At 38.7% G+C, this 25,140-nt stretch overlaps 1 protein-coding gene across 1 annotated transcript in view; it reads left to right on the top strand.

Moving 5' to 3' along the window:
* The window catches only part of LOC149864807 (histone deacetylase 9-like), a 181,533-nt gene that overhangs the window by 8,162 nt on the left and 148,231 nt on the right, over positions 1-25,140 (top strand). The window contains exons 3-6 of the mRNA XM_090046830.1: positions 19,300-19,355; positions 19,605-19,692; positions 23,854-23,973; positions 24,286-24,383. Of these exons, the coding sequence (XP_089902956.1) occupies positions 19,300-19,355; positions 19,605-19,692; positions 23,854-23,973; positions 24,286-24,383 (362 nt within the window). The remainder of the gene's footprint in view (positions 1-19,299; positions 19,356-19,604; positions 19,693-23,853; positions 23,974-24,285; positions 24,384-25,140) is intronic.

Below are 25,140 nucleotides of genomic sequence, written 5' to 3'. Positions count from 1 at the left end.
CTCTGCAAGGTAGTTGGCAGATTTTATTACTCAAAGCCTTCAGTTCACAAGGGAAAATTATGTTGTCGGTAGACTATAGTATTTTTTTTTTTAGAGCGCAAAGGTGATTCGGTCCAAGTTAAAATTACTCATAGCATGTACTTATCTGGCATGCAGTTCTGGACTTCCCTTTTGAGGTGATATTTTAATATGATTATTGAGTAGTATCTATAACCTCAGAATACCACCCAAAGAGAGGAAAGGTAAATAGTGGATTTGCAGGTTATGGAGGAAGAGGAAAAATGTTGATTGGGAGAGTAATGATCCAGAGTATGCCTTTCCCTGAAACAACTTCAAACTGACTACGCTTCATTGTTCTTCTTCTCTTGGTTTTTTTGTTTTCCTTTTACATGATCTGCAGAGAATGATGTACCAAACCCAGCTTACCCACAGTCTAAACAGTTTATAAAAGCCTCAGACCTGACAGACTTTGACATTTTATTTGGTATTTAACAATCCTATTTAAAGGTACACCATATGCAGCTTGAATGCAGACTTGCCCCAATAAACATTGTTGGAGCTAATACAACTTCTTAATGTAACTGTTTATACACTTTCTAGTCCAGATATGAATGAATTTAATTCCATCACCAAATCCGAGGTAGGAGATAAATATTTAGGGCCAACAATATGTGGTGAGGTTTTTTTCCCTCCTTCGTTTTTTTATAACAGTTTTACTATAATTGGTGTACCTCAGATATACCTAAAATACAATATTCTAGGCTAGTCAGGTGAAGTATTATATCCCCAAATCCAGTTTTCAAATATGGATAGCGACATTTAAGTGCTTAAATCACTATTTAGTCACTAAAATCAATATTTGTATATTCATGTTGTGATTTGAGACCCCAAATGTAGAATTGGGCACCCTCACAAAGAGCTGTATTGTGGAGCCCTTATTCAGCTTCGTGAATAGTGTCTTTGACTACAGGTTAGGCTTTCATATACAGTAGTACTCTGTACAGTTTAAAGTGCAATATTCCAGGCCCTTGGGACTACTGGAAGATTTGAGGAACTTAAAGCAAATTTATACCTGTCACAATTGTTGGACACCGAGCAGTATTTAACAGAATTTAAAATCAGGCTTAGATAAGAAGAATCAGGTATTCTTTATGTGCAGTTGACATGACCAGGATCTCTTGTAAGACCTTTATTGCTTATCTCTATGGATTTATGGCGTCTTTCACACTGTGTGATAACTCTTGGTTGTTTATCTCTCTGTGATGAATGACTGCAAAAAATAAAACATGAGCCACTATAAGGCCCTAGTTGCTACTGAAGTAGCAACTATCTGAAGACAAATATTTTAAATCCAATAGTAGCTAGCAGTTTCCTTAAAAAAAGGATTTTAGAGATGCTAAATTAAATGTCTCAAATTGAGCCGTTCAAAATTTTGTCACGCAACACTTGTAAGAGACAGAAATGTTGTTTATAGTGACTCACAAAGCTGTTAATATACATCGGACCTCATTCTTTGCTAGTGGAAGTGGATAGATGAAGCAGTTATTTCAGTGACAGTATGCTGATTTACCAGCTGAGAATCTGCCCAAACTATTTACAATTTACGATGAAAGGTGCTTATGAAAAGGTTACTAAGGCCTTATTTACATTAGAAACATTTATGAGCAAAAGTTCTGCTGATATTTTGCTACCAACATAGCTATTTTGACAGTGTGCAGTTACATTTGGCTGTCTCAGAAGGTGTGGCAAACAGTAACAGCATCAGATTATATCAGCCAAAGGCATCACACTGTAGGTCTGTCTTGTGCAACAAGGTAGTGTCATGCTCAGACCTTCTTGAGACTACTTGTGTGCTAGCCCCCAAAACAGAAGTAGTTTTAGGGTTCTGCAAATGCAGTAATAAACTCTGTCTCAGTGAAGTCAATTGGCAAGCATGAAGAAATGCACCAACACAGGAACAGTTTAGGAGCCACCACTTACACAGCATGCCTGGCATCAGATGAGGATGAAGGCAGGGTAGACTTTCACCTTATAGACTAACTAAATTAGGCATTATAGCATAAACTTTCATGAGCTGGAGCTCACTTTATCAGATGCTATGAAAGGACATGCACAGAGCAATGTATAAAATGGAGAGAGTGATTTGAATACAAAAGGTAAGAAGGGAAATGGAGAAGAGAGTGGGAAGAGGGGAGAGGAAAAGGGAGGGGTACAGTACCGGGAGAAGCAAACAAGCAAAGAACCCATAGGAACAAAGGGGTCACCAAAGCGGATCCAGGTAATGGGATCAGAAGCCATAGGTTTACACCATACTTAACCCAATCCACTCTGTGGATGATTTCTTGTTTCATAATTTCCTGTTCAAATAAATTTTTAAAAGCTTAGTGCCTAAGAACAGCTATGCTGAGGTCAGCAATGGAGAGTCCAGGGGTGGTAAAGTGTTCTGCAGCAGGCTTTTGTGTCTGTCTGGAGCTTATTATGTCAGATCTGTGTTCATTCATTTTTTCATGTAGCAATTGCCCTGTCTGTCCAATGCAGACATCAGAGAAGCACTATAAATAGGTGACGGCATATATGATGTTGGTACAGTTGCAGGGGAATGAACCTTGGATGTTATAATTTGTGTTATTCAATCCAGTGAGGATGTGGGCTGTATTGTGGAGGGAGCACAACAGGCATCTGCGTCCACTGCAAAGCCTGGTACCTTGGTGAAAAAAGAAGTGAGGTAGGCTGTTGCTTAAGAGATGCTGTTTGAGGTTGGGAGGCTAACTGTAAGCTAAGACAAGTTTGTCCCCACAGGAAGGACTGGATCATGAATGGCCATTAATGATGTGTCTAAGCTAAGCTATCCAAGCCGTTAGCTAAGGAGTGACAATCAGAGAGATTTTGTTGTCCCTATCCTAAGATTGGTGTTGTATCAGGTGGATACAACACCTGCCTGGTTTTGTTGGTTTGAGTGGGTATAGTTTGGGAATTGTATTTTAAGTGTAAGAATGCTTACTTTCATACTATAAAGACGTTATCCCTGTTAGTGAGATCAGAGCATATATGGTTGTAACAAAGAGCTTAGCTGTAAACCATGGATGTAGTGGTTTGCTTCAGATAAAAGATGATGGGGTGAAGGTAGTTGTCATGGTTGGTTGATTTCCAGTATGATGTAGGAGTGATCTGGCTATTGTAAACCTTCAGTGTAATGTCTAAGAAATGAATTTACTGGGTAGAGTATTCCAGAGTGGGAATATATATAAAGGGGTGGAAGTTGCTAAAGTCCTAGTGAAGTTTCTGTAAAGAAATCAGGTTATTTCTCTCGCTGGTGATCAGATGATGATGTCTTGTGTCTTATACACCTCTTTTCAGTGTCCCCTCTACCAACATCTACTGTAAATATCTCAAACCTATTATCAGGGTGGAAAAGACATTGCCTTTGTGCCGCCATAAAAATTTGTATCGTGGCACCAAGGCAAAATAAACAAATGTTCATACTCTTTGTCATGCCACAAATGCCTACAATTTGAGGCTGCAACAAAGACGGTAATAGTTTCTGCCACTTAATTGCAGCAAATGTATGTTTGCTCTATGCCAACAGAGTACGGGCAACCTGGAGCTGCCTGCACTCTTCAGTCTCCTTGGGCAGGTGCTCCCAAACTTGCACACCCAAGGAATTTTTGTACAGGATCCCCCTCAGGCCCCTGGAATGCCTGCCCAGCATTTCCCAGTTAGAGAGGCATGCTCCAGACAGTCTCTAGGGCACACCCTGACTTACCTTGCTTACAGAGGTGCATCTCGCAGATTCCCCAGGTCATGTCTCTGTAAGTGGGGAAAGCCTGGGCTCCCTGCTTAGAGGCACACCATGGTGATTGCCTGGGGCGTGTCTGCAAGAGGGAAACCCTGGCTTTCCCCTCCTACAGAGACATTTCAAGAATCTCTGAGGTGCACCTCTGTAAGCAGGGAACACATCATCCATTTGCCCATGGGATTGGGCCTCTGACTGATGAGAGACAACAGGCAAGGTGTTTTTTTTCCCAGTGAAGCAGATCAGCTGTAGTAGGACACATCCTGCCACAGCTGGTCCACTTTATTTCATCTGCGACATCTGTTTATATCCTCAGTTTGTGTGATACATTAGTAGTTTCATTAGAGATCAAAGATTAAATGAGCAAAGAGGCTGAAGAGTCCCCTCTCAGAAATTGTCTTTACAGACTGGATCTGAGTCAATATGGGGTAGGAGAAGTTAGTACATCAGAAAACGAGCTATTGGACACTGGGTTGTCTTTAACCGGACACTGAGCACACTGACAAAGATGCATATATATACAAAAATACATGAAATATTTCAGTGTGAATGGTGGATGCTTAATATGAAACATACAAATATTTCATGCAACTTACATTGATACAATTATGTGTAAAAATAATTTAAACACTCACTTTAGTTCATACTAAGAAAGTCAAGTTTTATAAAGTCTTTCATGTTGTAAGACATACTATTCAGGTAAGAAAAAATAAAATATTGACACCACTGGAAAAAAAAGTGTCTTTAACCATAGAATAACTACTGTATAGGCAATAACAAATACAAGCTGCCACATATTGCCTCAGATCTGTCTCATTTCTGGGAATGAGAAGACTTTTCCTAGGTCTCTGCTTGAGACTGCTAAGGTACTGTACAGACTGATGATAATAGTTTTGGGATATAGATTCCTACCCAGTGTGATACCACACAATCAATTCAGAAATATCAAAAAACAACAACAATGTAGGCCAAATACAAAACAGTGCCCAAGAAGCGAAAGGTAGATACAACATACAAACACTGACCTACCTTCAGAAGTGATATTATAAGTAATGAATGGAAGCACCTGATACTCAGCTTCAATTTAGTGCCTAAAGCACCTGAGAGAGTGGGAATTCGGATACATTCCTGTACTTAGCATTTCCTTTAGATGCCTCTGGGCTTTCTAAATTGCCCTTTAAAGATATCTGACCCTTAGTGAATTCCTCTTTATTTTAGTTCGAAACCCTGGTAAAATATTGTGAGAACTTTTCAGTGTTCCTGATTGATGGAGAAAGTAGCAGTTTAACAGCTGTTGTAAACATGTAAAATAATATAATTTATTGAATTTTTCACTCTGGGGCATATGGGTAAAATTAATATTTTGCTTACCTAGAAAAAATATACCTACTCAATGGGAGATTTAATTTTGTTGTTTGTCATTTGACTGAATTATATAGATAGAATTATACACCAAAGCTGAGATTTTAATTGTTGCTTAATAGATACAGATCTTTAAGATAGATTTTAAAACAGATGTAGAAGCACTACGTAAAATGATGTGATAAGTATAACATAACATGGTAGACATGTAAGTACTTAGGTAGGTGCAGTTCTATTCTAGCCTGTTCAAGTCCCTGAAAATCCATATTATATCTACTTTTGAAATGCACCATCCTCTGACCCTTAAGACTGAAGCACAAAAAACCATTTAGAAGGAGGAGGAGCTGCCCATCTGTAGCTGTATTAACAGCTGTATTAACCTGCAGCCATCCAACTGTATTAACAGCTTGTCAGGGACTCAGGTAGGATGGAATGGAAGCATATATAGGTACCTAAAATCCATTCATGTACATAATAGATTGAATTAAATCTGGCCCATAGTTATCTTTTCCCTTTTACTAATAGGCCTTCCTAAAAAATAATTTGGATAGATCCTCAGCTTAGATGTAGGTTAGTGATAAAATCTAGTTCTGGTAAGCAAGCTGGTCTTCACTTAACCATGGAAGCAAACAATGAACTCTACCAATGGCAGAGGATTTTGCAGTTCTTTACATATAATGAGTAGGGAACTTGGCATGATTGGAAACTGGCTCTGTCTGCACCATAGCATCAGATAAAGTTCAATATATAATGAAATCAGCTAATAACAAGATTTAAAAAAGGAACTTCAAAAGGTTTTCTTCTGTTCTCTTAGAAGAGCTAAAAGAAAAAAAATACATTATTTAAAAGACTGCTCCACAAGCATAGATAGTGATCCAAAGTCTGATGGGAATTCTCATAACCTACAGTGACCTTTGTATCCTCCCCATGTGGTGACAAATTGTTGCTTACAAGATTATTTGAACCACTAGTTCACCTTGTTGGTAAAATATAGAGCCTGGCAGGATTCACTGTGTAAGATGGCAAGATACAGTAAACAATTTGTTGAATATTTTTGGCAGCATTGAGCTTGGGTACTAGACAATTAGCAGATAAAGAGAGATGTTGTAATGCCTGTATTATTTCATTCACCCCCAAATATTTTATTTAGTTCTTTGTTACCTTAAAGTATGTTAAGATTAAGTAACAGGTATTTGGAAAATAATGTTTAGATGTTTTGTTTACATCTTTATGCTTTGATTTTATGTCTTACTGTGGAGAACTATATATCATGTTGTATCACAGAAATTGTCTGTTGTATGTAAATTTATATGACAAAATGTATGTTAATCTGATGAGTCAGTGGCTAGGGCATTGCCTTAGCACTTGGAAGACCCATTGAAAGTTGTGTTACAAAAAGAGCACTAAGACTTTGGGCAAGTCACTTAGCCTCTCAAGTTCCCCATCTGTAAAATGGAGATAATAGCACTTCTCTACTTCATAGAGGTGATGTGGAAGATGCTCAGATACTACAGTGATGGCCCTATAACTACCTTACATAAATATCAATTAACCTATTATGCTATATATGCAGTTATAAATTGTCCTATGTATCAATTATATATAAAGCTAGCTTCGTGGCTTGTACTTTACTTTAGCTAGCATTACTGACAATTAATTTTGTTAGGCAACATTGGATGTCATTGCAAAGGAATACGCAAAAATAATGAACTGACCCACCAATGAATACTGACATCAAGAATATGGTGAATTTTATGTGTGCATGGAGCCTTGTATGTCACATGCTTTGCGAAAGGGTAAGAAATATTAGGAGTAATAATAAAAAAGAACCCTGCAGCTGTGGTTTGTGCCTACTGCTACTGGTTCCTAAACCAGAGGATGTATTTGGCTTCAGGGCAAAATGGTACTGGTACCAAAACCGCTTTACTCCAGAAGTTGCACTGGGGAAGAGTAGTTTTAAATCTGCTCCCAGCTTCTCAGCGGAAGAGGCTGTTTACCAAAGCTATTGTTTCGGTTTATGTCCAAGTTAGCAAGATCCCAGCTCTTTCTAGTTACCATACTATTATTTGGGCTTTGTTGGCTGGCTCTGGCAGAATGTGGGTTTCAAGTGGCATGTGTTGTTACATTTGCGATGGATCTATTGCCACTCTCTCATCTTTCTTTTGAATAAATCAAGAAGTTAATGTACAAAGCCAAAGAGATTTTCAAAGGCAAAAAGTAAAGTTAGGAGTCTGACTCCTATTGACATTAAATGGGTGTTAGCTGTATAGCCGTAACTTGTGCTTTCAAAAATCTTTCCCAGTCCCCTGTTGCTGCAGTATTTATGCACATTGACTAAAAAAAATAAAAGGTTTAAAAACACAAACTGAGTAAACTACTGATAACATAGTCACTTACTTGCTAGTAGTTATTATATTATTTGTACTTCTATTTGTATTTAGGGATGCCTTTTAATAAAAGAAAATAAATTGCCTAGTAGAGCTCTTTAAGCAAGCCTACATCAAGCAAGTTTTCACAATGCTTATTGAAAGAGTTCTACTAGGCAATTTATAACTTTCTTTCCTTTTACACGATTGAATTAAGAAACATCTCATAGATATTTTATCTCAGTAATTAGGGTGACATTTATAGATGAATCATTGCTATTATTTTGTATGACAGTCTAACTTGAATTATATATTCAATGCACAGCATTTTCCATCAACTATGTTCTTCTTTCAACTCTTGTTTGATTTTTTTTTTTATTAGTGCAGTTGGTTCTGTATATGGCCAGACTTTAATAGTCCACTTTGACTGCTTGTCATTTATGGCAGTCCCTTGATACGAGGATGACAATTTTCCAGTAAATAGGGAAGTTATTTGTGAGTCCATAGGTGTCTGAGGAGACTGATCCAGGATTTGCATGTTTCACTGCAGACATAGCAGATAGTTCTGGGAGGGAGGAGTACATTCTAGCAAAGACGGGTCACAGCTCTTCCCGTTGTCTCTCTCATGTATCTACCTCCACAATGAGGTGAGTTTTCTCAAAATGATCAATGCCTTATATGCATCCTGGCACCACTGGAGAGAATTCAATGCTTGAGTCTCCCAGGTATTGATGATAACATTCTGTTTTTTCAGATTGTTCTTCAAGGTGTCTTTGGGCATGCCTACATGTGCATATTTACTGCTCAGTAACCAAAATTACTATGCAGTAGGGCTGTGCAAAATTTTGCCGGGTGTTTCGTTTTGAAGCCATTTCCATGCATTTTGAGCTCGAAACAGTGAAATTGAAATGAAACAAAATCTTTGAAACAGCTTTGAAATGAAACAAGGGCACTTGAAACATTTTGAAAGTTTTGAAACATTTCAAGTTTCAAAGCCAGGCTTACTTGGCTTCAGTGCTGGTCCCAGGCAGCAGCAGCATCCTCCTGTCATCTGGTGCAGAACAGGGGGTCATTCCCCCCGGGAGGATTCTGGCACAGCCCCCAGCCCTCCCGGAGGTGCGGCCCCCAGAGCTGCGTGAGGGATGACAGCATGCTCTCGCTGCCGGCTGGGGCCAGTGGCAACGCAAATCTTCTCAGTGCTGGGTGTGGGCTTCTCACAGTGCTGGTCCCAGTGGGCAGCAGCAGACTTCTCTGTCATCCAGTAGGCAAATTGCGGTGCTCTGCCAGACTCCTCAAGGGGGTGCAGGCCCCTGATCTGTTTGCTGGTTCACAGGAGGCTGCTGCTGCCAACAGGGATTGATGCTGGGTGCAGCCCTTACACAGAGCTGGGAAGACTGGTGCTGCTGCTGGCCCTAGGTGGCAGAACCATCCTCCTTTCATCCAGCAGGCAGATCAGGGCCCTGCATCCCCGGGAAGAGCCTGGCACAACTCCTGCAACCCTCCCAGGGGTGCACGTGGGCCCCCAATCTGCCTGACAGATGACAGAAGGCTGCTGCTGCCAACCGGGGCCAGTGGCAGCACCAGTCTTCCTGGTGCTGGGTGCAGGCTGCGCCCAGCATTGGTCCTGCACCCCCAGGAGGAGTCCAGCAGAGCCCCACAGTCCTCCTGGAGGTGTGGACCCCCCAGGTCTGCCTGCCGGATGACAGGAGGCTGCTGCTGTTGCCAAGTGACAGGAGTTTTTCTTGTCAATACCTTGAGGTACAGTTTCCCAGAGACCTCTCCACCTATCTCCTTGAAACTTGGCAGGCTTCATGCCTCAGAAGGAGCTACCATCACCACAAGTTTCATCTGAATCAGGCATGAAATGACAAGGTTCTAGACAGTTTTGTGCTTCCCCATTACAGCCTATGGGTGAAACAGCAAAACAGTTTCACTAAGCGAAATGGAACAGTGCTTTTGAAACAAAACAAAACTCAAAATGAAACACTGTTCTGTCAAAATGTTGAAATGGAAGTTGAAGCAGAACGATGCCGTTTTGCACAGCCCTACTGTATAGTACAGGTGCACATCTACATGTGCTGCATGGTAAATATGGTGACTTAAGCTGATTTCAGTGTAAATTTGATACCTACATCATGCAGGTATCAAATCCATGCCCGATCAGTTATTGTGCAGTAATGCATGTGTAGACGCCTTACTGCACAGTAACACTCTGTGTGGACTGACTTGGGACTAATTTTAGTCCTAAGTCAGTCCACACACTGTGTCAATGTGCTTTAATGTCAGCATGTGTAGATGCCTGCCTATTCCCTCTTACTGCACAGTAACTTAATGTGCAGTAAATTTAAGCCAGTGTAAATGCACATATGCCCTTTGAGTCTCTTCTTTTTGCCCACTCCTAGAGAGGTGACCATCAGTGACTTAGGAATATAGGACCAGCTTTGGGAGTTGGTTGTCAAGCAGCTTTATGTTATGTCCTTTCCAACCAACCTGATGCTATATTATAAACAGTGCTGGTTGTGTTTGCTTGAGCAAGAACATCGGCATTTATTCTTCTGTCCTTCCAATTCATATGGAGGATTTTCTGAAGACATCACTGATGGCAATGTTCCAAAGCTTTCCAATATGTTGTCCAAGTGTTACACCCATATAATGAGGTAGGGATGACAATAGTCTGGAAGACAAGAGGTTTGGTTTGGGTCCTGATGCCACAATTATGGAATACATGTTTTTGGAAATGTCCAAAGGGAGCACTGACAGATTTTATCTGGAGTTGAATATTGTTGGTTAGGTTTACTTTTTGGGAAAGATGGCTGACCAAGTAAGGCAAATGTTTAACAGTCTCAAAGGATTACCTTCTGTGTGGAGGAAGCAGCCTGTTGGTTTGGCATAGGTGGGTAAAGTATCTTGATTTTTGTGAAGTTGACAGTGAGTCCAAGTATTTCATATGCATCACAGAAACAATCAAAAGTAACCTGGAACTCTTCAGTTTAGTGGGCAAGCATGATACAGTCATCAGTGTACTGAAGATCAGTAATGGAAGTATTGTTTATCTTGGATTTGGAATGCAACCAGGTAATGTTAAAGAGATTTCTGTCCATGCAACACTGGATTCTGTTGCCACATGGAAATCTATTAGCAATTGTATGTGGAATGGCTGTGATACAGATGGTAAAGAGTGTTGGTGCAATCACAGATCGTTGCTTGACTCTTGTTCTAACAGTCCATTTCTGAGCTAGTTGCTGTCATGCTGTCATGAAAAAGTCTGATAGTAGTAACAAATTTTGGTAGGCATTCAGATCTCATCAGGATTTTTCTATAGGGCCTCTCTGTTGATTGAATCAAGGACTTTAGTCAGGTCAATGAAGGCCATATTAAAATCTCAGTTTTGCTCATGACACTTCTTTTGCAACTGTCTAGTACCAGAGATCATATCTATTGTAACTGCGTGGTCTGAAACCACATTAGGATTCAGGTATAAGTTTCTTAAGAAGAAAGGTAAGTCTATTGATGAGAACATGGGCAAGGACAGGAGTATAGTACCACAATAATTGCTGATAGTACCAAGTTCCCACGAATTTTCTTCTAGTGGCATCTTCAAGCATTTTTCTTCCTTACAGCAACTTCAGGAAAACAGACAGGGAACTCTGTTTCTATTGAACAGTTAAACGTTTGATATCAATTTCTTGTGTTCCTGGCCTCCTGAGACAAATCCTATTCCCATGCGTACATTTTTTTCTTGCCAAATCTACATTCTACTCTATTAACATTACAGGTCCTCATTCACTGCATTCTTAGATCCCAAGAGTCAGAAACTGGCTCCTGCTCTGGCAGCACAAATGTCTGTAAAGCTGCCTTAAACAGGTACCTGAAAATTCCCCCCAGTCCTACCTGCACCACTACTCTCATTCCCCCTTACTGCTCTGTATGGCAGGATTGGAGTCATGCTGAAGTGGGATTGGAGGTGATGAGAATTTAGTTAGACCACCCAAAGAAACAGGTTAGTGAAGGTCCACTACAAGCTGGTGTGGCTTAAAGAAGTCCTGAGGCTTCTGTTTGTTATGCCAAGGGTGAATATTGTCAGAGACAGGAGAAGCAGAAAGGAGGCTTCGGGGTGATTTGCCCCTTCAGCTACATTGAATGCAGATCCAGCAAAGATGCCAAAGTGACTCTTAAGATTCATTTTTGAAAAACCGTATAATTTTAATCTTTAGTCCAAATATAGTAAAATAATGGTAACTGTGGTGAACGTGTTTGCATACACTTAAGCACATCTCCATACAAAAATGTACTGTTATCTTGCATCTGTATTACCTGATTCAGTTACTATACAGGAATACACAAAGTATGTTAAAACAAAACTAAGGCCCTCACTTTATCATCAAGTGGAATATGGGTGTCCAAGAGTGCCTAGTGTGAGCATCATTATTGTTAAGAATAGGGAAGACTAGACACAATAGGACTTCAATGTCCAACAAGCAGATACGGTAACACCTAATTTTTAGGGATCTGGTCCTAATGGCCTGGAATCTAGACTCTCTGTTAGGTGCCTTGGCTCCTTATGCAATGCATGACAGAAATAAATAGAGTCCAGAACAGCTGCACAGTGAACAGACAGCCACCTGGAGTTAACCAAAGGAGCAGTGGCAGAAAAGGGGGAGATGATCAGGGCAACTGTCCAAGGACCTGATTTGAGGACAGGGGTGGGGGGAAAGTGAAAAGAGGCTGCTGCTGGCAGCTGTGCATTTGAGATCACAGTGGCAACCAAAGGATATGCCCAGTGGCATACCTACACTGCTGAAACTAAGAAATGTGTTTTGTAAATCCTGACATTCTCTGACATTTAGGTCATTCACTGTTGCCTTAAGATCTGCACCTTGGAATCCAGTTCCTAGTGAAGGTAGGCGCTTATGCAATTTCTGGCAAAAAACTGAGCAGGGCCGGACTCTCCCTCTCTCTTTCTTTAAAGTTTGGCTAAGTGGTGTTGCCTTCTTACATAACAATCTAGTGGCTACCTCATTAATCCAGAATGTGGGAGGCAGTCAGGCTGAGGGGATTCAAACCCAAATTCCCCATGAGAGTTCAGTATAAGATATTCTGAGAATGAAGGGCGGAGAGCTATTGTGAGTATGATGGGTATTGCCCTCTTTTCCTTTTGAAGCTGTGTACAGAATTGTACAGAAAAGATTATAAGATCACTGGGCTAGAAAAGGAGCATAAAAGTGAGCATCTTGTCATTAGGACTTTGTAATGGGGAGCCTATGTCCCCTAAAGGTCTTTATCTGGAATGCAGTTTTTTAACTAATGTCCACGTAAACAGTCCTTGCAGCAGGAGTCTGCTCTCCCAGCTGAGTGTTCTTACTACTAGGCTGTAAACTCATGGTCTCTCCTATTTTTACTCTGCTCCACTGAATCTCAAATTATTTCTTCACAGTGGGAGAAAGAGAACCCTGCTCACCATTTGACTGGTGGTCTGAGTATATTTCTGTGGGAGCTAGATATGAGGGTTTAAATCCCTACACACCTAGGGAAGCTGGTTTCCCACTTCCTTGGTGAATAATGTAATCACTGGGCTATTATATGAAAGGGGTCATTTTTCCTCTGCTACATTGTAATGTAATGGCTGCAACTTCATTCTGTTGGAGCCTGTACTCAGAACCCAATGAATCACATTCCTCCAAAGGTTTGAACAGACGAACAACTAATTTCTGGATCCCAGTTGGACTTAGACATAAATAAGTGCTGAGTTACTTCCAGGCTGAGGCAGTCTGGGCATATCCAGAGGCATATTTTGGATAACTTTAAAGGCAGTTAAGTTAGGAATGGAGGTAGATACATACGCTGTTAGGCAGTAGTGCCTGGGGGTTTTCAGGATCACAAATTTATGGATTTAGGCATCTGAAATCCATCCAACTCCTACTTTAGGTCCCTAAGCATTTTATTGGATCTGGCCAAAGATCAGCTTCTCTTTATTTTGACTGTTGTAAATAGATAAACACAGTAAGGGCTAAACTTCCAAAGTTAGAAAGTAAATCTGTGTTTCCCGAAAAATAGGCCTTGCTTTTATATACATAAATCATCCCATTGGGATACAACAGCAACAGTAAACAGTTGGAAGTCTTCCGAGGGAGCACATAGTGCTGTACAATTGGGTCATGTGAAACTCATTTTTAAAGATCCCAAAAGTACTTTCAGTCAATGCACAAGTGGGTCAGTAGATATCGTCATAATTTAATAGCTTTATATTGAATATAAAGACAGAAAAAGAGAATCATTAGATTTTTTTTTCCGAAGGAACCCCTGCCACGTGCAGTAATAGGCAAATGAATTTTATTAAATATTTATAGTTTTGGAAGTGAGACATCATCAACCAAATGGCATTCATTTTAATAGAAAGATTATATTTATCTGGCAGACAACTGAAGTTGTCTAGCAGTTGCAGAAGTTGAGTTAATTGGGCATCTCAGAGTCTGATCATGCAAGCATATTAAACAGTATTTAAAGCCAATGACTTCTTCTCTGGCCAATGACTTTTCCTGTAAAAGTCATTCATCACTTTGTTGGGGATGTGCCCCAAGACACATTAAGCATATGAGAAAAGGGCATTTAAAAAGAAATTTAGTAACCCTGATCCTGTTGAATGTCACCATAGGGACACCTCCAGTTTTGTCTCTATGTAGATTTTACCTTCTATGTGGATCCATCATAGAAGTTCACTGTGATGATCAGTTCTGAAAAAGGGGTGGAACCAACAGTGTTATGGAACCTCTCCTTGACTTCCTTCTGGAAAAGTATGAGCAGAAGCAGTATAGATAGTTGAGCATGCTATGGCATAATATAGGATCAAAGAAATAACTGTAACACCAAAGAGGAGGCGGCAAGCATATATAACTGACATCCCTAGCTGTTGTTTGGAAAGTAGGCATCTGAGCTTCAAATTTAGTACCAAGAAGGAACAGAATGCATACACCTATACAGGAAGGGAATGATTGTATAGAATCATTTGTGTAGGGATGATCCTGCCTCAGACATCAGGTTGGACTAGATGACCTCTGGAGGTCCCTTCCAGCCCCACTTCTCTATGATTCTGTGACTTCACCAGAGACAGTATGACAGGGGTATGAAAAAGGCTCTTCTCTGTGCCTTCAAAGTTTGGACACACTACTTCTGTGTAATTTCCTGTTCAAATATGCATAGGCTTTAGACCATCTTTGTTGCAGTCTCGTCCTTTTCCTCAAGCATGTAAGGACACACACATGAATCTTTCCTTTAGCGTTCATTACTGTCAGTCAGTTTAACATTCTGTCTATGTATAATGGTGTCTGCATCCTAGTATAAATATGTCTCTGTATAAAAAGTCTTTGAATTTTTGTGTGTTGGCTTCAACTTCAACATATAGCTCTGTTTGTCTGTCTGTCTCTACAGTATATTTTTGCCTTTCCGTCTAATCCTTACCCACTGTTCTGAGCTCACTGCCTGGTATTTTAATATTGCCTAGATAAATGAATTCATATTCCTTTGTCCTAACATAGGGTGTGTTCATGCAAAGCTTAAAGTTACAGAAAGTGTAAAGTGCTCAATCAATTACATGAATGTTATTATATTATAGTATAACATGTTAACTAATGAGCAGTGTTCAGTAGGACTGGATTAGATTAGATTAACTGGTGGATCAGCTGCACATTCATTCAGTGAAAAAGATATTTCCCTGCACTGCAGTTAAACATCATAGAGTGAATGTAATAATAGATAATATACAGGAATTACACAGTTATTCTTGATATTCCTAAGGAATGGAAATGGAGAAACTGAAATGGTAATCAAGCTGAAATATCAGAAATTTGCAATTGGTAAGGAAGTGATACCTCTAAATGGATCATTACAATTTTCCCTGATTTTTTGGATTGTCAGAATAAGGAAACAGAAAAGAGGAGTGTACAATGTATCTGTCATGCTGTCAAAAACAGGAAGGTATCCCCTTTTCTCCCCTTTAGAGATCCTGTGAAGTACTCCCACAGATAACCATCTTAATTATATTGATCTTTTGGGAAAGGTAATAGGGTTGGATAATAATGAGCTGTGAGCTGAGTAAATGCAGCTATAATTCTTGTACTAATATTTTTCTGAAGTCTTTTCAATTATCAAAAGAGCAAAGTACATCTATTATAGCATTCTCTCTTTATTGGTGTCCTTTTGTCTATGCACTCTTGCTGCTTTGCCAATTTGTGCTTGAACTTAAATATAACTTACATTTTTATAAATGCTAGAAGGGAGAAACTCAGTCCAGAATTTGTCTGCTTATGCATGAGATTTTTTTTAGACTTTTCTCTGAAATTTATTTTGTGATAGAAGAGCCTGCATAAAGAGTAAGTGGCAGAAATGCTAAGATTTTCTCTGGTGTATAATTGTGGTTTCATATGTAAAGGGCAAATGCAGCCTCTAATAAATAGGCTTCTTCTGATGCGCCATATTGTACATGAGATCAAAGGTATGAGCAACATAGAGTAATCATTTTAAAGAGGCTTCTTCTTTGGCTAATATACAGGATTGTTAACCTCAGCCATTTAAAAATCATGAATCAGCCCCCACCCCCCCCAAAACAAGAGACTGAATTTAAAATAATGCAGTTTTTAATACAGTAAAATTGGAGTTCTTTTTATTTTCATTTGAAGTTTTTCTCAGTACCATGAAAGTACTGAGAAACTTTTTAGAGATCTGACTCTCAGAGTTAGGCCTTTGAGAAAATAACCAGGCATGGTAAGCTTTGGCAAAAGAGGCATGTTATCCCAGTGTGGCTTTACGATTGCTTGGAGTTTTGGCTTTCATTTGGTAAATCTAATATGCTAGCAATTTCTACTACCTAAGCATTGATCTGTATTTACACTGTGTGCTTCTTTTTGCTATATTTTTATATGAAGACATTGCCAAGCTCCCTGTATTCTTTACATTGGGATCAGTGGAATTACTCATTCCTTTGTTGCTTCCTTTGGGCTGCCTTTGACTGATGATACAATAGACTAGGTTGTATAAAACTTTGTAGTTGGCTACTTGGATTATCGTTGGTAGTAGATTATATTAGGTAGCACAGTAGGATTACTTGGCTGTTAAATTCGTTTTCAATGGGTGTATCTACACAAGACGTTTACTGCAGACCTGCCCAATTAGCTCCACAGTAAACATCTCCACATCTACATATGTATCCTTATTAAGGTGCATGAAACTAATAAACTCTGGAGCACGCTAGTACTTATAAATACTTTTTTGTCTGCAGGAGTGCATGTATAGATGCTGCCCATAAAGGTGCTTCAATGTGGGAGCGGCCTGCCATCTTAGCCCCACACTAAAGCATGCTCATGCCCCAGCTATCTCCTCTGCAGCACATTAAGCCTGATCGGAACAGCCTTGGGCCACTGCCAGCTGAGTCTGCTCTGACTAGGCTCAATGTACTGCACACAAACTCTGGAGCAATATACTCTGGAGTTATTTGCTCCTGGATGCATGGTGTGAACATGCACTGAGGAGCAAATAACTCCAGGGCAATAAGCTCGGGAGTTTATTTGTGTGTGTTTATTGCATGTATAGACATGCCCAGTAAAAGCAAATGCTATTTATATGTTCAATGGCACTCTTGTTGAAGAAAATGGGTCAATGCAACCCCACTGACATGAGTCATACTTTACACCTGTGTTTGAGAGAGGAAAGTCAGACTTGTGACAAAACCCTGGAGTGTTAAGGGGCTCCTAGAGATTTGTGTAAGCTTCCTAGTCCCCCACTCCACCAAATGAGTATATCCACATTATTAATTTGTCCCAAAATCACCATTTACCACAGGCACTTCAGTCAAATAACAGGAAAAAGAAAAGGGTTTATAACATGGATAGAAATAGTGATCAAATGTTTTGATAACAGAATATGGTAAAACAAATATGACAAAAACCCTTGCGATACTTTCAGACTACCACCTAGCTCTCATAAACTTCCGATGAAAATCCTCTGGAGTCAACCTTCCTTCAGTCATAGCTAGTTTTCTACTGGGGACCTCTAGTCCACCTCTCCTCATAGGAAACTCTCTCCTGTCACTCTCTCTAGAACATTTCACACAGTTACCATTTCCCTCCTCCCCACCACTCACCTACATTTAGGAGAGGCAGAAAATCCTCTTGAGCGTCTCTCTGCCTGTGGCTGCAGGACAAGGCTCATTGACTGTGCATGATTTTTTTGCCTTGATGAGGACTGCAACATTGGATTTGAAATAGATTAGTTATTCCTAACTAGACTAATTTATTAATAAAATGCCCCTCTTAAATTTAGTCTAAAGCTTTTTCATAGAATCTATTTCCTACATTTTATGTAAGCAACTTAAAGCACTTCAGTTGGCAAGTTAAAATACAGGTTTGGTGAGCAGAATTATGTATTGATTAGAACTGGGCATGTCTACCCATTCATTAATGGGCTTTTGCTAATGTGTGTTATATTTAGTACCTCCATTGTGAGGTACTAGAAAAAGGCCTATTACATTAGCCTGTTTTAATGTGCATTAGTAAGAGTGCACAGTGTTTTTGTGATGCTTTAATGCTCATTAAAATAGGACAATGTACATTAAAAGGCATGTGTAGGTGCACCCATTGTGATTTCTACTCTCCTCTTCCCCCTCTTTTTAAATTTTATGCCCATTGCCTGGGTGGCAATGATATAGCTGGATATTCAAGAGTCCAGTTCTGTACCATCACATCTGTGAAAACCAAAATTAACTCTGTAGTTACAGAGTTACTCCTGATTTACAGTGATGTAATGGAGTTAAACTTGATTTAGATTGTGATTAGCTGCAAGTTCCTTATGATAACACACTATTTTCATTACTTACCTATCCTGAATTTTTGAACAGCTGCTGTCTCGTCTGGACTCAGAGATCTTCCATTTACCTTATGCTTGAGGAAAAGGGGTTTTTGTTTGTTTTTTGGGGGGGCGTTATTTTAGGCAATACAGTGCAATGAATATGTAGGCAGAGGAAATCTTTGATTATCAGTCACTACTGCTGATTTCTGCTTCATACAGAGATTTTCTATTTCTCCTCATTTACGGAACACAAATTCTAGAATGTATGTTAGGAACTGACTTGGGGACTCTATTACCATTGCCAGCTTTGGCGGGCATTTAATGTCTTATTTATACAGAGAGTGGAGGAATATGGGATTGTCAATATCCTCTTTTTCTACTTGTACTAATCGTCTTTTCTGTCTGTGTATTTATGCATGCATACATGTGCACATATGTGTGTGAATAAATGTTTATTGTTTAATTCATAAACAGGTAAGGCCATCATTTCCTAGACTATTGCATATAGATGCCATAGTTTACAGTTTTCACTCTATCTATCTGGAACAATTTAGTACTGGATGAAACTTGTATCGAAGACTTTAATAAGACCTACTTTCTCCTAAGTGTGAACCTGGACCTAAGTGTACTACAGAAATATATTTTCAGAACACCAGCTTTTGTACATATTTGCTGTCTACATGGTATATGGCTTGTGCTTATCCTGGACATATTAGAACCTGTCTCTTTGCTTCTCTTTAAGTCATGATACATATGCAGCTGTGATCACATATATTGTTTCTGCTAATTCTATGAAAGGGTAATGGGGGCATAAAAATGTGCTCAAGAGCCTCTAATAGATTCCAATCCTGTTTGCCTGCTGCTCTGTGTTACACAGAGAGACGAGCTTTTGGAGTTTTTTTTTTTTAATCTGATAATTGAAAACCTATCTTGTTCTTACAGAATGGCTTTGCTGTTGTAAGGCCCCCAGGCCATCATGCTGAAGAATCAACAGCCATGTAAGTACCAGGGACTATTGCCCATCTTGGAGCACTAAGGTTACTGGCAATCACCTGCACTGTGCATGTCTCTGAAGAACTCTAATTGTTAGCAGATGACTGAAAAGGTTTTCGAGGTACTCCCAGAAGCAGATTTATGGCCTCAGAGATCATATAGCATTTTCTTTTTGAAAAAATGCCCTGAACATTATTTATAACTGTTTTCCTGACTGATTTGCTTTCTTATTTCTGTTCTTCTCTATTCCACAGGGGGTTCTGCTTTTTTAATTCAGTTGCAATTACTGCCAAATACTTGAGAGACAAGCTAAATATAGGCAAGATATTGATTGTAGATCTGGTATGTATTCTTGGCAAGCATCACACTTTCAGTGCATCTAGATGAAAGACAATGAATTTGTATTTACATGTCAGGCTTTCCTGCCTTTAATACTTACAAGTAATAAAGGTGTGCTTTTCCTCTGATTTTGGGAACTCATTAAAGCCAGGATGGCAGTACTGAAACCATAAACATCTATGTTTCGCTTTAATGGTGTTAACTGCAATTTAATGAGAAGAAGGCACAGATCAGGGCAACTTTTATGGTCCTTAAATGAATTGATACTTCCACCATTAAAATAACCCAACAGAACACAAGTTTACTTTTCCCTACAGAATTCAGACTTTAAATAGTCAGATGTGCCTTAAAGAATGCTGTTGCTTTGGTAACTAAATTGGCCACTTCCCCAGCTAGCAATAATTCTGCTTGTTGTGTAACTTTGGTCTTATTAAAACAAATCAACAGATCATTTTCTCTAAGAAGTTTCAAAATCTTGTATGTTAGCTTTGAATGATTCCCTGAAGGAAAGCTGAAAAATTTTAAATCAGCTTAATTGGATTAGTTTTCTATTTTAATAGAAGGCATTTTACACAACAGTGTTATAATAGGCTTAACAAATGGTTTATTTAAATACAGATGACATTTGGCATGTTGTCTATATTATTTTCATGAATAATGAATTGGAACTATGGTACTTAAAGGATCAGCCCAATACACTGCCCAAGGAAAACTGAATGTTGATTTATGAGCACCATTTTTGTTTTCCCTACAGTTCATGAGGAGGTGTAATAGGTTGTCTGACAAAGCATAGACAGGAAATGAACCCTGGCATCAAAACCTAACCTGTTACATCTGCACTTAATTAATTTTTGCAGGTGATAAAAGATTTAAAGACAAAATATGTTAAAGGTTTTTTGAAGTTCATGGTTTAATAGTCTAAATCTTGTTCATATCTGCACTTATAATTAAATATTATTGTGAAGTCATGGCCTTACCATCTAGCACTTTTGTTTAGTGAAACATGCATACCAGTAGTTAAAGAAAAAGAGGAGACTGTGGGAGACAGAAATTGCAAATTGCTAAAATACGTGCAAAGTAATACTGATATTTTTAGAACAGTTTTCAAATATTTATCAAAAGTTCCCCACCCCCAAATGGTTCAGAGAGAGAAGACAGAAAGAACTGTACAAACAATTTTCTGCAGAAGCCCATCAGGATTTGCCAATAAGTTCATTTGCACTGCCTTTTTGTGCCCATTTGCTGGCCAATATCTTGCAGTTGATAGGGATTGCTAGTATGATTGCTGGCCCAAAACTAATCTTAAATTTATAAGCTAATGGTAGGTCTTTTTGAAATTTGCATTATTCAGCTTTTTGTATTAGAAATAGGGCAATAAATGTTACAGTTATTCAGAGAGAGATGGGATTGATTTGACCAATCACTACTAAAAAACCCACCTTGAATTTTGAATGCCAAGGTGTGGTGTTAAATAACAAAATGTGAGCATGCTGTTTCCTGTCCCAAGGTGATACACAAAGGGAATAGTTGGGGTGGGTGGAGACCCCACCAGTAATGTTCAACTTCACTCTGGCTTTTCCCCAGTGTGATGCTAGCCACCATTACTCAGCTAGCATGGACAGAAAAGTAGAAAGATTCAGGGCAGGATTAACGCACAGGCAAATTAGACACATGTTGAGGGCCTTAAGTGAAGAAGGGGCCCAGTTGTGCTTATTTGACATAATTATTGAGTAAAAAAAGTAATATAAATATTCAGTATTAAGTAAGGGCCCATGAGTTTGTTTGCCTAGGGCCCACTAAACGGTAATCCAGCCCTGGAAAAATGGAGTAGATTACTTAATCTCAAAAGCAGTCTGTCTGGTCTCTGGTTTGATCATGATCAATAATGTATGGACACAAACACACACACAGAAATAAGACCCTTTTATAAATGAAATAAATAAATAAAAACAAAAATATAAAAATATGGCTAAATTGCTATCCAAGACTACTTAATTATTTCACTATAAGATCTTTAATTTTCATTCGGAGCAAGGAGAATTTGTCTTTAAAAGTCTCAACTGAAAGGCAGCATAGAATTATAGACTTTTGACTTATAAGACTAGACTTTAGATTTGTAAGTCTTAGACCTTTAGGACTATATGTTCTTACTGCCTAACACAGCAGGACCTTGATTGACTGATGCCAGTAAGTGTATACATGTAAAGACCAAAAACCAGTAATCAGTCAGACCCATTGAATTGTGCAACCTTCCTTGAAAATCTTAACTTATTTTCAAATACCTTTAATACAGAGGATTTGGCTATTTTGGTAGGTAAGGCACACATTATAGTTTGGAAATGCATTGTATACAATCTTAACTTTTCAATTTCTCATTTTTTCCCTTTCCTGTTTACATCTAAACAAAGTAAAAGCATCTTCCTATCTGTCTTCTTTCTTTCACTGCTCCCTGTAAATAAATCTCAGGTTTTTTTTATAGAATGATAATTGCTAAATAAAAGGTATCTTTCAACTGAGGACAGTAACATCTGAATCCATTCCAGACACAAACATAACCAATGACTAGTACAAGATTTTGTCTTCAACACACAAGTACCTTTGACAATGGAATTATTGCTCTATTCTGAAGCAGTCATTAACAACATAAAAACTTAAAATAGAAAATTATTTCTGAGATACTGACTATCATGTATCAGATAAAAATCTCAAATTCCCTTTAAATTTGTCCATTATGTACTTCTGAGCATATAAACCCCACACAAACAATAACAACCAACCCAAGTACAAGAAATAAAGTCCTTTATAGGATTTATATTCTCTGCTGCCACGATATAGTGACAGCAGAAATGCATAAAAAGATGGCAATTTTTTTCACACTTTTTGAATAAAATCATTAATTGAGGAATGAATTTCAGCCGAGAAACACAGACCCTTATTTGTAATATAAATTAAGGCAGAGCAAAACACTTTAAAAAATGTTTTCAGTCTTCTCTATGAATACCTTTGAATATATATTTTTATTTGGATGAAGTAAAGAAGCAGAATCTTTATTTTTGAGGACCTGAAATATTTTGGTCTCTTATAAACTTAAGTGTGGAAGTTTACAAAAAGGCCTTCAGTTTTCTTCTACTACAGTGCACCTGGGTTTTCCCTTTTCACTTATAAAATCCCATATGTATCTACCAATGTAGTACAATGAGACAATTGTAAAAAAAGGTATTCAAAAGTTTTTAAACAATCATTATAAATATTTGTATTAATGATCTAGGGCTTATTTACACCCTTGTGCAAGCATGTACATAATGTTTGAAATATGCAGATTAGATAAGGTCATTCCTCTGTTCTGAAAGGCACCATCCTATGCTTTTTTCTGCCAGATGATTTAATAGCTAATGAGATCATACTCCTATGTCTTCAACTGTTGCCGTCATGATTTTGCAGAAATGAAGTATGAAGTCCTTTCTGCATCTGGCATCTCTTTTGATGTGGATCTAACTGCTGAGGGACTGCTAACTGAACTGAATGTTTCAAGAAAGCCAATTTTCTCAGCTGGTCGCAAAGCCTTTGACCTCAATAGTGGAACTTGGCAAATCAATGAATACACTAATGTTTAGTGTTCTGTCAAGAATTGCAAAAAAACCTCTGTAAACCATAGATCCTTCTGCAAAATACTAGTTTGTAGTTTAAACATTAGTCTTTCTTCAGAGGCCAATGAGGCTAGTTAATTAAGCCTGAGGGGTTATGAACTGTTGGCAGTTAATAAGTCATAAAATTCCTCCATAAAACAGGATGCTAGATTCCATCACTGAGGCTAGGAGTACAAAGAGCCGGTGTATAAATATCTAATTGTACAAAAGGACTGGGATTTCTCAATGACTGCTCATCTGGAGTCTCCAGGGCACGCTCGCTGTGGTTTCCTGATTTTTAGAAGCCAGTTTAAAAAATGAGTGCATTAAAGAGTAATTTGCCTGAAAGTTCAGGAAGTATAGGGGTGGTGAAGGGAGGGGGGAAAGGGAGAGACAAAAGGAGAGTGAGAGAGAGTGGGAAAGAGAGAACGAGAGAGAGCGAGAGAGAGATTGAGAAGGGGCAAAAGAAAGCAGAGGTGATCTCTACATACTGGGCTGGACATTATTGCATTTGTCATCTGTTTTCTTTCCCCTTTAGGATGTTCACCATGGCAACGGTACACAGCAGGCTTTTTATGCTGACCCCAGCATCCTGTATGTTTCCCTCCATCGCTATGATGAAGGCAACTTCTTCCCCGGCAGTGGAGCCCCAAATGAGGTTAGGTTTATTTCTTTAGAGCCCCATTTTTATTTGTATCTTTCAGGTAATTGCATTGCATGATTACCCCTAATTTTCTCATCCTTCACTGGTGCTTTAAATTACACCAGATTACCAAATTGTCCACTGAGACCAGGGGACCAGTAGAGAACAAGTGCATAACCCAGAACAGTCCTTGTCAAACAAGGCTGGGCTGATTTGACATGTTGTTTGATGTTTGTTTCAAAAGCACACTTTTGTATGTTTTTGTATTTTTTTCCTCTCCTTTCCCTCTTCCCTGCTCATTTTGGCACTTCTCCCCCGTCTTTTCAGGTTGGAAGTGGCCTTGGTGAAGGGTATAATATAAATATTGCTTGGACAGGTGGCTTGGATCCCCCCATGGGAGATGTAGAATACCTTACAGCATTCAGGTTGGTATTTGTTTCCTTCTAAAAGTGCCAAAATTGGCAGTGGAGTGAAAGCTTACAAGAGTAACAGCTACAGTAATCCTGAAACATATTAAAATGGCCCATTATGGAGCTAGCTTAGTCTCTCTGTAAAATTTCTGATCCTTTGAGATTGTGTAGGATTAGTAAATAGACAATTTAATTTTTCTGGACCCTCACTCAAAGTAGACAAGAAAAATGCATTTAATAATTTAATCAGTCACTAATAAACATCATATTCATATAATGTCAGTAAACTAGCCTGTTCTATAACAATTAAAATTAAATGTAACAGTTATATGAGGCATGAGAAAAATACTCAGTGCTAGTTTCCCCGTAAATATATATAAGCACAGAAAATACAAAGCCAATGTAATATAAGCAAATCCTGCACTCTGGCAAACACTGGTAAAACTTCCACCAAAGTTGATGAATTTGGCCAAGAACAGTATCTTCTGCTTATTGAAATTAATATGGCATTTGTTTTAAAATGAATAATTATGAAACATCATTATAACAGCAATATGAAACCACATCAATATATTCTTCTGTTTATCTCATGCTAAATGAAGGCTCATCCATTCAGCCATAAGCATTAGCCTTTGATATACTATTTCCATGGGGTTAGTGAAGACAAAGCCCACTTAAACATTCCCTTGTCGTGTAATCATTTTTTATTTTTTATATCACTTCCTTTTACAGTAAAACAGAACAAGTACCTGAAAGAGTGGGCAAACTGTAT

Source organism: Crocodylus siamensis, chromosome 5 (genome assembly GCF_052110815.1).
Source record: "Crocodylus siamensis isolate JL-2025a chromosome 5, ASM5211081v1, whole genome shotgun sequence".
NCBI classification, from domain to species: Eukaryota; Metazoa; Chordata; order Crocodylia; family Crocodylidae; genus Crocodylus; species Crocodylus siamensis.
The sequence above is the reverse complement of the archived record's forward strand: the minus strand, read 5'-3'. Positions and strand labels throughout refer to the sequence as shown.